Raw genomic sequence first — 13259 nt, 5'->3', positions numbered from 1 at the left:
CAAAATATAAGCCTGGTATCTTTACCTTTCAATTTAATGATATATTGAATAAGAGTCCTCGTAATCAAAGCTTTTAAAAATAACACATAAACCATGCTAAACGTTACCTTAATTGTGTTAATAGCTGTCTATTCATTTTACAAAGACTGTTTTTTCTAAAATAAATTATTAATATTATAAATGTCAATATCAATTATTTAAAGATTTTAAATTGTTCTAGCTAGTTAGACATGTTGGTGACCTTCTGCTGTTGTTTTTTTTTATTTGGTCGGGTTGTTGTCTCTTTGACACATTCCCCATTTCCATTCTCAATTTTAGATAAAAGAAAACATTTGTAACATTTTAAATGTTCTTTCGTGTATATTTAAATAATCATTTCAAATCTAAGGTTGGACTCTAAAGAGGCTTGAACATTAGACTTGCTGCACTCGAGCAAAGCACGCTACAAGAATCCTTCAGTGTCGTTTCAAAATTGTTTATACAGATACTTGTTTATTGTTGAAGATCGTATGTTAAGTCTGTAATATTTTCGTCTGTGTATCGTTGACTTGTTATCTCTTCCACATATCCCTTATCTTCTTTTATTATTTTAAATATCGATTGTACATTATATTCTAAAACTTCTTTAAAAACCAAGATCATTCCATCTTTTGGTTAATTAAGACTCGTTTAACCTTGATATCAATTATAGTATAAAGAAAAGTATAAGACAAAGACAAACATTTGTTTTTAATTGACATGCACCTACTACTATATAATTCTGATATATAGTGTTAATTGTACATAAAGATACATGTATCATGAAAGTAATTATTGTTGTACTACAAGCTCTAGTTTATAACACATCGAATACTAAAACTTTATGGAGCTTTGTGGAATAAACCATCAGTTGCCTTGTGACTCTGTTGTAATGAAGTGAGTAAGGATTAGTCATTGTCATTGGTTCATTGAAAATAGTTCTGCTGCAATCGCCATTCGGTGAAATAACTATAATGTTGTTAGAAGTGTATCCGCAAACAAATATGTTTCCATAATTGTCTGCTGTAATTCCATGTGGTTCACGAATATCTTCACTTTTAAATTTCCAAATCATGCATCCTGTCAAGTCATAGCAATAGACTGTATTGTCTTTCCATTTTGCAAAATATATTTTATCTGCAAAGTAAGTAACAAAGGGGGCATGTGAAACACTCACCGGTATTGTTCCGACTTCATTGAGATTTAAATCATAAATTTTGTATTTTAATTCACGCAAATGAAGTAAAATTGTATCACCAGCAACTGCTAAGGCATCACATTTGTGTTCAATTTCAATAATCTTTTTTATCCGTTTCGTGTCAAAATCTATACTTGTTAATGTCTGAGAAGAATAACTTGACACAAATATGGTCTTGTTGACATTGGCGACAGAACTTGGTGTATGTTTCAAGGGGATTTCACACTTCAAAGAGCCATCTGATTCTAACACTAAAATGCGACACTTTGTACTTCTATCAGTCAGGAGATATAACCCTTCATCCATACTATAACAGCCTCCCATATCTACATCTCCCAAATAAGTCGAAACTGTGGCGTCAACTCTCTTTGCAAGGGAAATCTGATAAATATCTTTTTTATTTGATTCTGGCATAATAATTTGGGCTTCTGATTCTTCTTGCTTGACAAACCTTACACCAACCTGTTTGGTATGCGTCTTCAATTCTCCAAACGATTCAAGAATAGTGCAAGACGTACAACTTAAAGCTGGAAGAAATGATAGTTCTATCTCTTTTAACTCATCCTGTCCTATTGCAATCAATTGGTTTTCTTGCTCTTTTACATCTTTTTGGAAGGTCTGAATGTTTAGAAAGGTTTGGATTTCGAATGCATGGTCTTTAATTTTCTCAATGTGATTTTGAATTGTGTTCATCTTTGTTTCTCGTTCGCTCAAATCGTGGACAATTAGTTCAACTTGTGATTTTTGTTTCGTGTAAGAAGTATCTATTTCGTCAATGACAGTCTTCTCAAGTTTGTCAAGATGCTGGTTGATTTTGAGTCTAATTTCTTTTACATTTTTTCTGCAACTCTCATGCTGATCTTTAAGATTCGAAAGGTTTGACCGCCGATTTTGTAAAAACATCTCTAAATTTTGCTGTATATCTTTGACATTTTGCTCAAGCTTTATCATACTTGATGAAGTTCTCATGTCTTCTAATTTGCGCAGTATTGTGAAAGTTCCACAACTTGTATGTTCTTTGGCACATATGACACAAATAGGTATCTCATGTTTAAGACAATAGTACTCGTAGTTTTCGTGGTGAGTATCGCATTCAAGTTTTATCGCAAGAACAAACGACGGCAATTCTTTCAAATCTGATATTTCAACGGTTTTGTGTCTCTTGCTGGATTTTGCTAGTTTATGATGAGTTTTACAGTTCGAACATAGATACTCGTCACACTCAGGGCACCATTCGTCTGCTTTGTTTGTAATATGCTGCAGTTCACATATACTACAACACTGTTCCTGGAACGCAGATGCCATATTGTCATGTCAGAACTAAAAATAAAGAGAACCTTTATAATAACATACTAATAATAATAATAATAAATGGATGTACAATGGTAAGAGGAAACCCACATGTGGGCATTTACCTGGAATTATCTTGTAAAAATGAAACTCTAATTGAATACTGAAACATTTTTTTTGTTTCCTAACGGATTACCATTTGATAGAATGTTGGGGAGACGGACAAGGTTTTTTCTAATGTGGTATAATCTGAAACAAATCTCTTTTCACTGCATGTACATTAACTAATGAACGAATTTTACGCCAAGAAAAATGTGCATGACAAGTATTACAAGTATACCATGTTTATCAAAGTAATATGTGTATCCCTGCCTTTAATATAAAGGGTTAAAAACAGTACCTGCTTATCAGCTTACAAGTTTCCCAAACTGCGTCTTACTCTTGTTGATGAATTGTAATTTAAATTTAGATATATGTTAAATTCGTGTTCAATTAATATTTCATGTTTTGGACCATTTTGAGCATTTTCAGTACTGCTTCAATTTTTGATGATTTTCCACTATGACCTTTGAAAGAGGGACGAAAGATACCAAAGGGACAGTCAAACTCATAAATCTAAAACAAACTAACAACGCCATGGCTAAAAATGAAAAAGACAAACAGAAAAACAATAGTACACATGACACAACATAGAAAACCAAAGAATAAACATCACGAACCCCATCAAAAACTAGAGGTGATCTCAGGTGCTCCGAAAGGGTAAGCAGATCCTGCATGGGTCAGATTCTCAAATTTTCAAATTTTTGCACATAACTTAGCACATCGACTTGCAAATGATGAAACACTTATTCAAAGCAAAGCAATGATGTACAAAGACGTGAGTGTGGAGTTCAAACCAGAGAATGGATTACCAGACTCAATTCAATCGATAGGAACATTGAATATATGTAAACAACCATGTCTTCTAAGATCTTTCTCACAAAATAGACGACAAGCACAGGTGATACCAAGACCTGTTGAAACCAAAACTCAGTTTTTGTACAGGTCTCAAATAGACATTTCTGTTTCAGAAAATGTACAAATCCCTGCTATTGCTGTAACTAATGACAACCGACTAATCTTATGCAATCGCTATAGCAACCGTTTGCTTGTTTATAGCGACAGTGGGAAATTTTTGCAAGACTGTACTTTATTTTGCAAACCATGGGATATCGCCATTTTACCGGATGGAAATCGAGGCGTTGTAACTCTTCCGTTGGAAAATTCTATACAGTTTCTTAACATATCGAACATGACTACGGACAAAGAACAAATAAGTATTCATAACAAATGTCATGGTGTCGCAGTCGTGTCGAACTTTATCGTTGTTGGTGCAAATAGGGAACTGTACATTCTGGCAATGGACGGAAGCATAAGAACACGTGTTCAAGTCCCCGGACAATTGATTTATTTTCTACATGGCGGAGACAATAATTCAGTGTACTATACAGACTACCATTGTCTCTATCACGTTGGTCTGGACGGTGAGGAAATATTTCGCTACGATAATCCGGACTTAAAAGTTCCGGAAGGCATAGCAAGAGATAATCAAGGATATTTGTGTGTTATTGGTCGAGGCTCACAGAACGTACATCGCGTTGGTGATAATGGACGTGCTATTGACATCGTACTCAATAGGGATGATGGTGTTATTTTGCCATGGGCTATCACATTTAACAATAAGGGAACAAAAGCGTTTATTTCTACACACGATGGAAAGTCTATTTCAGTGTACGATATTCACATATATACCAAGCAAAAGGGAATTTCAAACAATTAACCTGTGTTTGGGTGTTTTGTATTTTTAACATTGCTTCCGACACCATGTAATGTCAGTATATAAGTACTTAACGGTGAACACAAGTTTAATTAATAAAAAAAAAAAACATTTTAAATGAATAAATAGAAAATATAGTAGAATATTTTTATTTTCCAAATTACAGGGCCCATAAAGGGCATAAAATCAGATACAATTGAATGAATGTAAAAAAGGGAAAAATTAAAAATATCATTGAACCTGAAAACTGAAATTCGGTGCGTATCCATATAATTTTTTATAATGATAATATTTAAGGAACAAATTGTACCGCACCAGATACTCATTCGAATAAATAATGTCTCTTTAGTGATAAACAAAGCCAATATATACACGTTTAAGAGTTAACTTTGTCAAACAGAAAAAGAGATTAGGATTTATCTCATTGGATGCAATAACGAAATGAACATAGGAGAACGCACTTTCAAGGTTGATAATAGGACATAATCGTCCATATAGTTTTAACTTTGTCCGCCATTCCGCAACAAACCATTATACTGACTTTTTTCTAAACGCCTTTAGATATTAGGCTGATTTTTGGTTTGTCAGTTAACCATGTTGAGTTACAGATCAAGTTTAAGTTTAGTTCTGCTCCGCTGATTTTTGTCTAAATGAAGGGTGTACAACTTTGAACATTGTTGAAAGTCATAGATTTTTTTCTATACGCCTTCAGATTTTGAACTGATTTTTAATGTTTGAGACTACCATCATGTTTGTGTCCACGTGTGTTGTTAACATTGCAGATATTTCAACTTTTTCAGACGGGGCCATTCGTGTTGCTTCGACACTTCTAGTTTTTCTTATAATGAAGTACATAGATAAATGTTATTTCCGAAACGTGTTTTTACTACAAACAATCAGCATTAGACATGCGTTTAGTATACAAAAGAAACATTGACTAGTCTAAAACACTTGTACCATTGATGTTGGCATTCAGTTTCTAAAAGTAACCTTGACTTATATACTTGCCCCGTTGATGCTAGTAAACAGTTGTTATAACTTATCTTAACCTTATGTATAGAACAAGTAAGTAAACAACAGAGACGTAAGGGAAAGTAAAATATTGTAACATTATACGGTATCCAAAAAATGACTCAAATGACCAGGCTTCACAGACGATTTTTTAAACAAAAATAAAATGAAATTTTTACGTTTAATTAGGGCAATATGTCATTATATGATCATTTTAAATGAGATAAAAAAAAACTCTACTACAAAACGGAAGATGGACAGCTTAAGTGTGATGAAGGTTTCTTTTTTTCCTTTCTTGTTGTTGTTGTAATGTTTACAAGATTTGTGTTTAAAATTGCAAGAGGACTTCATTTCGCATAAACAATCTAATTAAAATAGTATATACTGCAGCTGTGCTATTTGAGCAGTCAAATTGCATTGACCGTATATTCATATGTCATACTAGAACACACCCGTGATATCGTGGGTCCGTGACTGAATTAAAGTATATAACTATGCGCAAGCCTTATTTTAGTAAAAGAATTGTCATCTGATAAAGTCATGCCGATTATACGATACACAGTTTTCTCTGCTTTCAAATCTTTCTGTTTGAACCCGTCGAACTGGAACTTATCAGTTATTGGTAATAAAAATAATTTGGAAAACAAAAGGTCCTGGAATGGAGTATTTTTTAATTAATAGCATTATCCTATATTAGTTATAAATACATTTGAATTCTTTGATTCGCTGTTTTACGTCATGCCCACTAACAAATTGAAAACTGTACCTATACGCCTTTTTTTAGTCCAGATTTTAAGTATTGGTATTCTGTTATCTTAGAAAGTCTTACTGATTAAAATACTACAATAGAAAACAATTTGACAATTTAGTATAGTGTCAACCCTGTGATTATTACCCGTGTATATGCCCACTAACAAATTGAAAACTGTACCTATACGCCTTTTTTTAGTCCAGATTTTAAGTATTCGTATTGTTATCTAAGAAAGTCTTACTGATTAAAATACTACAATAGAAAACAATTTGACAATTTAGTAGTGTCAACCCTGTGATTATTACCCGTGTATATAGCAAATTGATCATGAATACACCGTTTGGTGGTGCGCCTGTCAGATGCGGTACGTATAAGGGTGCAATCAACAGTTTTTTTCTATGACGTCACATTTTTAGGGACCATGCATAAGTGACCCTTAGTGGTGGACTGATTAATAAAGATACTTGTATAAAACTTGATATCACTGGAATCAGAATGTTCTCTAGTTTATAATGAAATAAAAATAATGTGTACTTTTAATATATTAAAAACATTTCATCCAATGAACATGGGGAAAAAAGCTCTAATTTTGACAGAAAAAACTTGAAACCAGGTCATGTGCACAGACATGAAGACATGATCAATGCACATTTTTCATAATCAAAACTGTATGAAATTTGTAGGTTTTTACCTGGCCTTTCAAAAAAATCTTGTTTCAGGGTACGGTTTCCTGCTCCGAAAAGAGCTACAGTGGCTGCAAATAAGTTTTCAATTTTCACTGCCAAAAAAACAGGATGTTTACAAAGTTGTCTCCCCTCAAAACATGTAAAGTTAATTTAATTTTTAAAAATATTTCAATCATTCAACCTGTTTTAATTGAAAGCTAATTAACTATTTTTTACAATCAAACACAAAAAACATGATACTTTTGCACCAATTGAGTTAATAAAGAGGGGTTTCCCTCCATGGTTATTTTTAGTCAGGGAATTTTTATACGAAACTGTTTATAGCACCCTAAGGTATTAGGTAACAGGTGAATATACTATTGGTATCGGTATCGGACTCGACCCGGATCTTCGTAATTATTGGCAATATTAATTACGTGCAAAACAAAAGGGCCTGGAGTGGTGTAATTTTTAAACTACACCTTTGTACTATATTAGTTATATATAAAGTTGAATTCTTTGATTCGTCCTTTTTACGTGATGACGGCTGACAAATTGGACCTCGTAATTTTAGTATTATAGATAGATACAGTCATTGACCGTATATCACCTTGTTTATGACGTTGACAATGCGTTTCCGTAGAGTTTTATTTATGACGTCAATAAAACATACAGGTTCGCGGAAATTTTACGTCGTCCGCATCAAATTTAAAAATGATGTTTTTACCCTAAATATTTCATTTAGAACAGTTTTAAGAGTTGCAGCATATAAAGAATAACCATACATTGTCTCGAAATATCAATCGGTTATTTTGTACTCGGCTCGAAACAGGTAAAAATGCTCGACACAGCCTCGCTTTTACCTGTTTCTAAGCCTCGTACAAATAACATTGATATTTAAGAAATAATTCCTTCGTGTCATGCTCTATGCTCATTTTAACATGGGTAGGTATTATATTTGTCGATATTTTACACTGAGCGTTAGTTTCCCCCGAGGAGTCTGTGCATTACATTTCATATCTAATAAGTTTAAAAACTGCAAGTAGGGTAAATATTATGTTGTTTTATAAAGAATATAATAAAAGTTTATTCCTGCTGCTTAAATGTATACATTTTAAAGGATAACGATGGAAATAACGTTAAATACACAGTAAGTTCGTGCGCATGTGTCAAACATATTTGTTATGCTCATTAGAACACGGCTTTGTTTACAAAGCGTAATAAGGACGTCATATTAGAATTCGAGACAATGTATGATTATTCTATATATAACGTAACCAGAGATCAATATTTTAATTAGATTGCAATTCTTTCAAATTTAATATTTCAACGGATTTGTGTCTCCTACTGGCTTTTGTTAGTTTATGATGAGTTTAACAATTTGAGCATAGATACTCGTCACACTCAGGCCATCATTCGTCTGCTTCATTGGTAAGATGCTGAAGTTCACATATACTACAACACTGTTCTTGGTACGCAGATGCCATATTGTCATGTCGGAACTACAAATAAAGAGGACATTTATGATTAATAGATGCACGATGGTATCATGAAGGAATTGTGGATGGATATCTGGATAAAAAATCTACACTTGAAATTATCCTTCAACAAATTAAACTCTAAATGAATAAAAAAAAAACATTGTTGTTTTGTTCCTTATGAGATTAACATTTGATATAATGTGGGGAGATGGACAAGAGGGTTTTAGAAATGAGTATTCTGATATAATCTAAAACATATTACATTGTACCGTATACCATGATGATCAAATGAATGAATACAACGCCCTGCAAAAGTATTGCAAGTATACCATGTTCACAAACGTTATGTGTATTCCTGCCTTTAGTAAAGACGAAACGCTTACATGCTGCACCAGTTGCGCTTAGTGCTTATTTGTGATAAGAATCCTTCAGTCAAAATTTATGTTATTTCTTATTGTAACCAACACATATAAAAAAGGTGATGTGGTATGATTGCACACAAAAACCAATAGGACACATACATTAACAACTATAGGTCACCGTACGGCCTTCAACAATGAGCAAAACCCATACCACATAGTCAGCTATAAAAGGCCCCGATAAGACAATGTAAAACAATTCAAACGAGAAAACTAACGACCTTATTTATTAAAAAAAAAAATGAACGAAAAGCAAATATGTAACACATAAATAAACGACAAACACTGAATTACAGACTGCTGACTTGGGACATGCACATGACTATTTATCCATAGATTTATTTATGAACAGGATAATTACATTTTGTTGTTTTAACCGGACGCTAATACTGTACTTGTTAGTCTTTCTTGTCGTGCGATACTCATAAATAAACAACCCCTGAAAGTTGTTATCAATTTGGCAACGCAATTTTAATGTCAGACTGTTTAACCCATCAGACAAAAACATTCGAAAAAATAAAGTTATAGTATACCTTTCTACCTATAAACACATTAGAGAAAATAGGAGTATTATATTTTAATGACTAAAATTTGAAAATATCAGTCACATGCTATGATTAGTTGATTGAAGCTAAATATCATGTGATTTCAATAATGAAGTCTATTATTGCTTTGATTAAGTGAAGTACACAATTATTTTCCCTTAACTCGGTGCGAGTGTCTGAGGTTTAACATTTAATTGCCACTAGGGTCTTGCTAAGGATTCAAAGAATTATTTTATAAATTTTTGACATTTAAAGGTAAAGGTATATTTACTGAATGGTTGACAACAGAATTATGTAATCTTACAAGACAATTTCGACGTCCCTCGCTCTGAAGCTTTGAAAACTCCCTATTTTCTTTATTTGAAAAGGCAATATTTTAACAAACAGGTTATCTAATTGAGAATTACATTCATAAAAACGCAAGATGGAAATATTGCACTCTGTTACAAGTTACAAGAACATTTTGAAAATCTATGTAAAAACGTTACCTATAAGATGTCTAGTGAACAGGTAAATGTGGCTTTTACCTTTAAGAATTCTTTGCTGAACTCGTTACCTAAGTAGTCAGCACTTGACGTTTTGATATGAATATCAATTATATGGTAATTTTTTTATATATTAACTATTGCAAAAGTATGATGTATTTCAATACAAAGGATTTTCTTATCCCAGGAATAGATAAGCTAAGCCGTATTTGGTACAACTTTTTGGAATTTTGAGTCCTCAATGCGCTTCAACTTTATACTTATTTGGCTTTCGAACTTAGTTGATCAGCGTCACTGATCAATGAGTCTTGTGTAGAAGAAACGCGCGTCTTGCGTATTTCATCATAAGCCTGGTACCTTTGATAACTTATTACCTAAATGCGATCAAACAAACGTGTTTTATGCATTAAATGTTGAGGATGATTTCAAAGCATTCAAGCATTTACCTACCATAACTGCCCGCTAATGTTTTGGTACTTTGTACAAGGAAGTATCTTCAAACTGTTGTATTAGGTGAACCACGTGATCATTGTGATAAATAGTTAAATATAACCTTTAAGATTTGTCATTATCAATTTTTGTTTAATCATGTTCAATATGGTTAACATAAAGGCTGAATATTTAAATTAACGCTTTGATTTGAAATATAAAATTGAGAATGGAAATGGGGAATATGTCAAAGAGACCCCCCTCCATAAAACAGACAACAGCAGACGGTCACCAATAGGTCTTTAATCCAGCGAAAAATTCCCGCACCGGAGGCGTCCATCAGCTGGCCCCTATACAAATATATATACTAGTTCAGTGATCATGAACGCCATACTAAACTCCAAATTATACACAAGTAACTACAATTAAAATAATACAAGACTAACAAAGGCCAGATGCTGCTGACTTGGGACAGGCACAAAAATGCTGCGGGGTTAAACATGTTTATGATATCTCAATCCTCCCCATATACATCTAGCCAATGTAGAAAAGTACTCGCATAACAATACGCACATTAAGATTCAGTCTGAGTCTGATGTCAGTAGATGAAACAAACGAAAATAGGGGTTTAGTATCTTACCATCATAACATATATATGAGAAGAAAATAACCCGTGTCATACCAACAAATGGTTTTTGAATATACGTGTTTAGTTCCTATGCAAAGACCCTATTATAGTGAATCAAGATTAAAGCCAAAAATTACCAATCTTAAATGACCTGACAACAGAATCGTAAGTATATCCTTTCTTAAGAGAGCGCGCGGGTCTAACTCATTTTTTTTTTAATTTAATATAGAATTGCGCTATATTTTTTCTATTAATGAAGTTTATCTTATACTCAATAGAAAAATGGGCATTTACGCTCACAATCTGGCTTCGAAAAAAGCATACATTTTTGTAAAAGTACTTATTTTCTGTTGAACTGATAGGAGAAAAAGAGGTCATATCGAAATAAAAAAAGAACTAGATTACAGAAATCGCTAAAATTTTACAATTATCTAGTTTGTGTACAGCTGATATGAAAACAACAATAAAAAATATAGGTTACAGATGAGTTAAACAAAAATATATTTCAATTTTAATGCCCCAAAATGGCAGTTTTGCACCAAAGGGAGATAATTTGGAGCTTTTTCAATGATACCTTAAAAATCACCTGTGGCCAACACGAATTGATTTTTTGGAATAATTTTTGTACCATATGATAAAGTTATGAAAAATAAATGTTTATTTTTTTCGGAAAATCTTATACCCTCGCTTTATAGCTTGTTGTTCGGTGTTAGCCAAGGCTCCGTGTTGAAGGTCGTACATTAGCCTATAATGGTTTTATTTTTTAAATTGTTATTTGGATGGAGAGTTGTCTCATTGGCACTCACACCACATCTTCCTATATCTATATATTTATCTCTAAAATTCAGTCCTTAATTTGGGTTTCAGATTCAATTCAATACTAGTTAGTTCGTGTCAATCATAATCAACTTCTGTTCGTTTCTTGGACATGTCAAATACAACAATACCATGGACTGAAGGTTTCATGTCTCTTCTGATATTACCGTAGATACGAAATCTTCTTCACCGAAGGTTTCCCAGTAAAATTTAAAAAAAATAAATTGCACTAAAGAGATAAAAATATTTCGACTCGCTCCGCCGCTCGGCTCAATTTTTATGATCCCTATTCAGTCTCAGGAAACTCCCGGAAACGGGTTTTTATCATTACTGTTATAAAAGATTATAGTATACATAGAAATTAAACGCATGTCATTTAATGTTTTTAACGAATATAATTAATTAGAAAGAGGGACGAAAAGGGGGGCTAAAAAATTTGTAAAGGTTTTAATACAAAGTATACATTCCTGTTTCTGAATATGTACAAATTGCTACTATCGCTTTAATCAATTACAACCTACTGATTTTATGCAATTGCAATAGCAATCATTTGAGGGTTAAATAGTGACAGACTGTACAGTTAGGGACATTATAATAGTTTCCCAAGAATGTGCAGTTCTAAGCAAACCTCATGCTATCATTTTTTTGCCTGACGGAAATCGAGGGTTGCTAACTCTCTCTTTGATACATATTTTGCACATATTATACTTGACAATGGATAAAAAAAAAATATCCATAACAACCGCAATAGTGTCGCAGTTGAATCATACTTTTTCATGGTTGGGACAAATAGAGAACTGTACATTCTGACACGGGATTGAATCATGAGAACACAGGTTCAAATCCCTTGTCAACTGATTTATTTTCTACATGGAGGAGACAATGTGCTATACAACCTATCATTGTGTTAATCGTCATTGATCTAAACATATACAAATACTATTCGAACATAAATCCTCTGATGTTTACTTCAAATAAAAGGTAAATTTCTATAGAAAAATTTTGTTTTCGTCAAGAGTGGAAGAATACTACAAGTCTATGTTTTTATAAGTTTAAAAAGAAAAATCGTTAATCGAAACCATACAAAGTTGGAGAATTTGGGCCTCAAAATTTGAGCCTCACGGTGGCTATTCTTGTCTGACAAAGCTGACATCAGCCCGTTATATATGTGTTTTCGCATCTCCAAATGATTCCATAATGATGTTCAATTCAATTCAATTCTTTTTATTACATTTTGTACTTTGAGCAAATGATGCTCATCAGTACAAATATTGTAATAGAAAAATGTACTTTATTTGATTTCATATAGCTACTAATTAATACATGTAGAATCTTCTGTGAAAAATATTTTATAGTCAATTATTGTTTAACTACTATATACTTTAAAGTCAAACTTTCATGTTTAATTGGTGAACATAAGAAACAACAAATAGACTTTTGTTTCAAGTAAATGTCACGCTGTTCTAAGTGACTTTCTGATAGTACAAATGTTACTTAATTTTGTTTGATAAAGGTTAACAAACTATGTCATAAACTATGGACAATGGTCAACTACATGTAGGCATTATAATTACAGATAAAGATAATAGATAAGTTAAGGCTCAAGACACGCACAAATAAGTATATAAAGTAATCAAGCCGCTATAATGTTAATAGCGAATTTCTTGATATTTTAGGTGAGTGTCTTAGTTCTGAAATAATTTTCAT

The 13259-nt window shown here is 32.6% G+C and overlaps 2 protein-coding genes across 2 annotated transcripts; one reads left to right on the top strand and one right to left on the bottom strand.

Moving 5' to 3' along the window:
* Positions 1-132: 132 nt before the first annotated feature.
* On the bottom strand, positions 133-2521 carry LOC134714423 (uncharacterized). Its single transcript, XM_063575663.1, has 2 exons — positions 1276-2521; positions 133-155 (listed from the first exon to the last, which is right to left on the bottom strand). The coding sequence occupies exons 1-2, from the start codon at positions 2519-2521 to the stop codon at positions 133-135; spliced, it is 1269 nt and encodes a 422-aa protein (XP_063431733.1).
* Positions 2522-3371: 850 nt separating this feature from the next.
* LOC134714422 (uncharacterized) lies at positions 3372-4325 on the top strand. The gene has a single exon (XM_063575662.1). It carries the CDS (start codon positions 3372-3374, stop codon positions 4323-4325), a length of 954 nt encoding a protein of 317 aa, XP_063431732.1.
* Positions 4326-13259: the final 8934 nt, after the last annotated feature.

Source organism: Mytilus trossulus, chromosome 4 (genome assembly GCF_036588685.1).
Source record: "Mytilus trossulus isolate FHL-02 chromosome 4, PNRI_Mtr1.1.1.hap1, whole genome shotgun sequence".
In the NCBI taxonomy this organism is placed as follows: domain Eukaryota; kingdom Metazoa; phylum Mollusca; class Bivalvia; order Mytilida; family Mytilidae; genus Mytilus; species Mytilus trossulus.
The sequence above is the reverse complement of the archived record's forward strand: the minus strand, read 5'-3'. Positions and strand labels throughout refer to the sequence as shown.

Excerpts from the sequence above, each read along its gene's own strand:
- LOC134714423 (XM_063575663.1), bottom strand. The coding sequence starts at position 2,521 with ATGGCATCTGCGTTCCAGGAACAGTGTTGTAGTATATGTGAACTGCAG. Across the intron at positions 156-1,275 it reads TGATGCCTTAGCAGTTGCTG|AAAAAACAGTCTTTGTAAAA; the intron begins GTGATACAATTT and ends AATTTATTTTAG.
- LOC134714422 (XM_063575662.1), top strand. The coding sequence starts at position 3,372 with ATGTACAAAGACGTGAGTGTGGAGTTCAAACCAGAGAATGGATTACCA.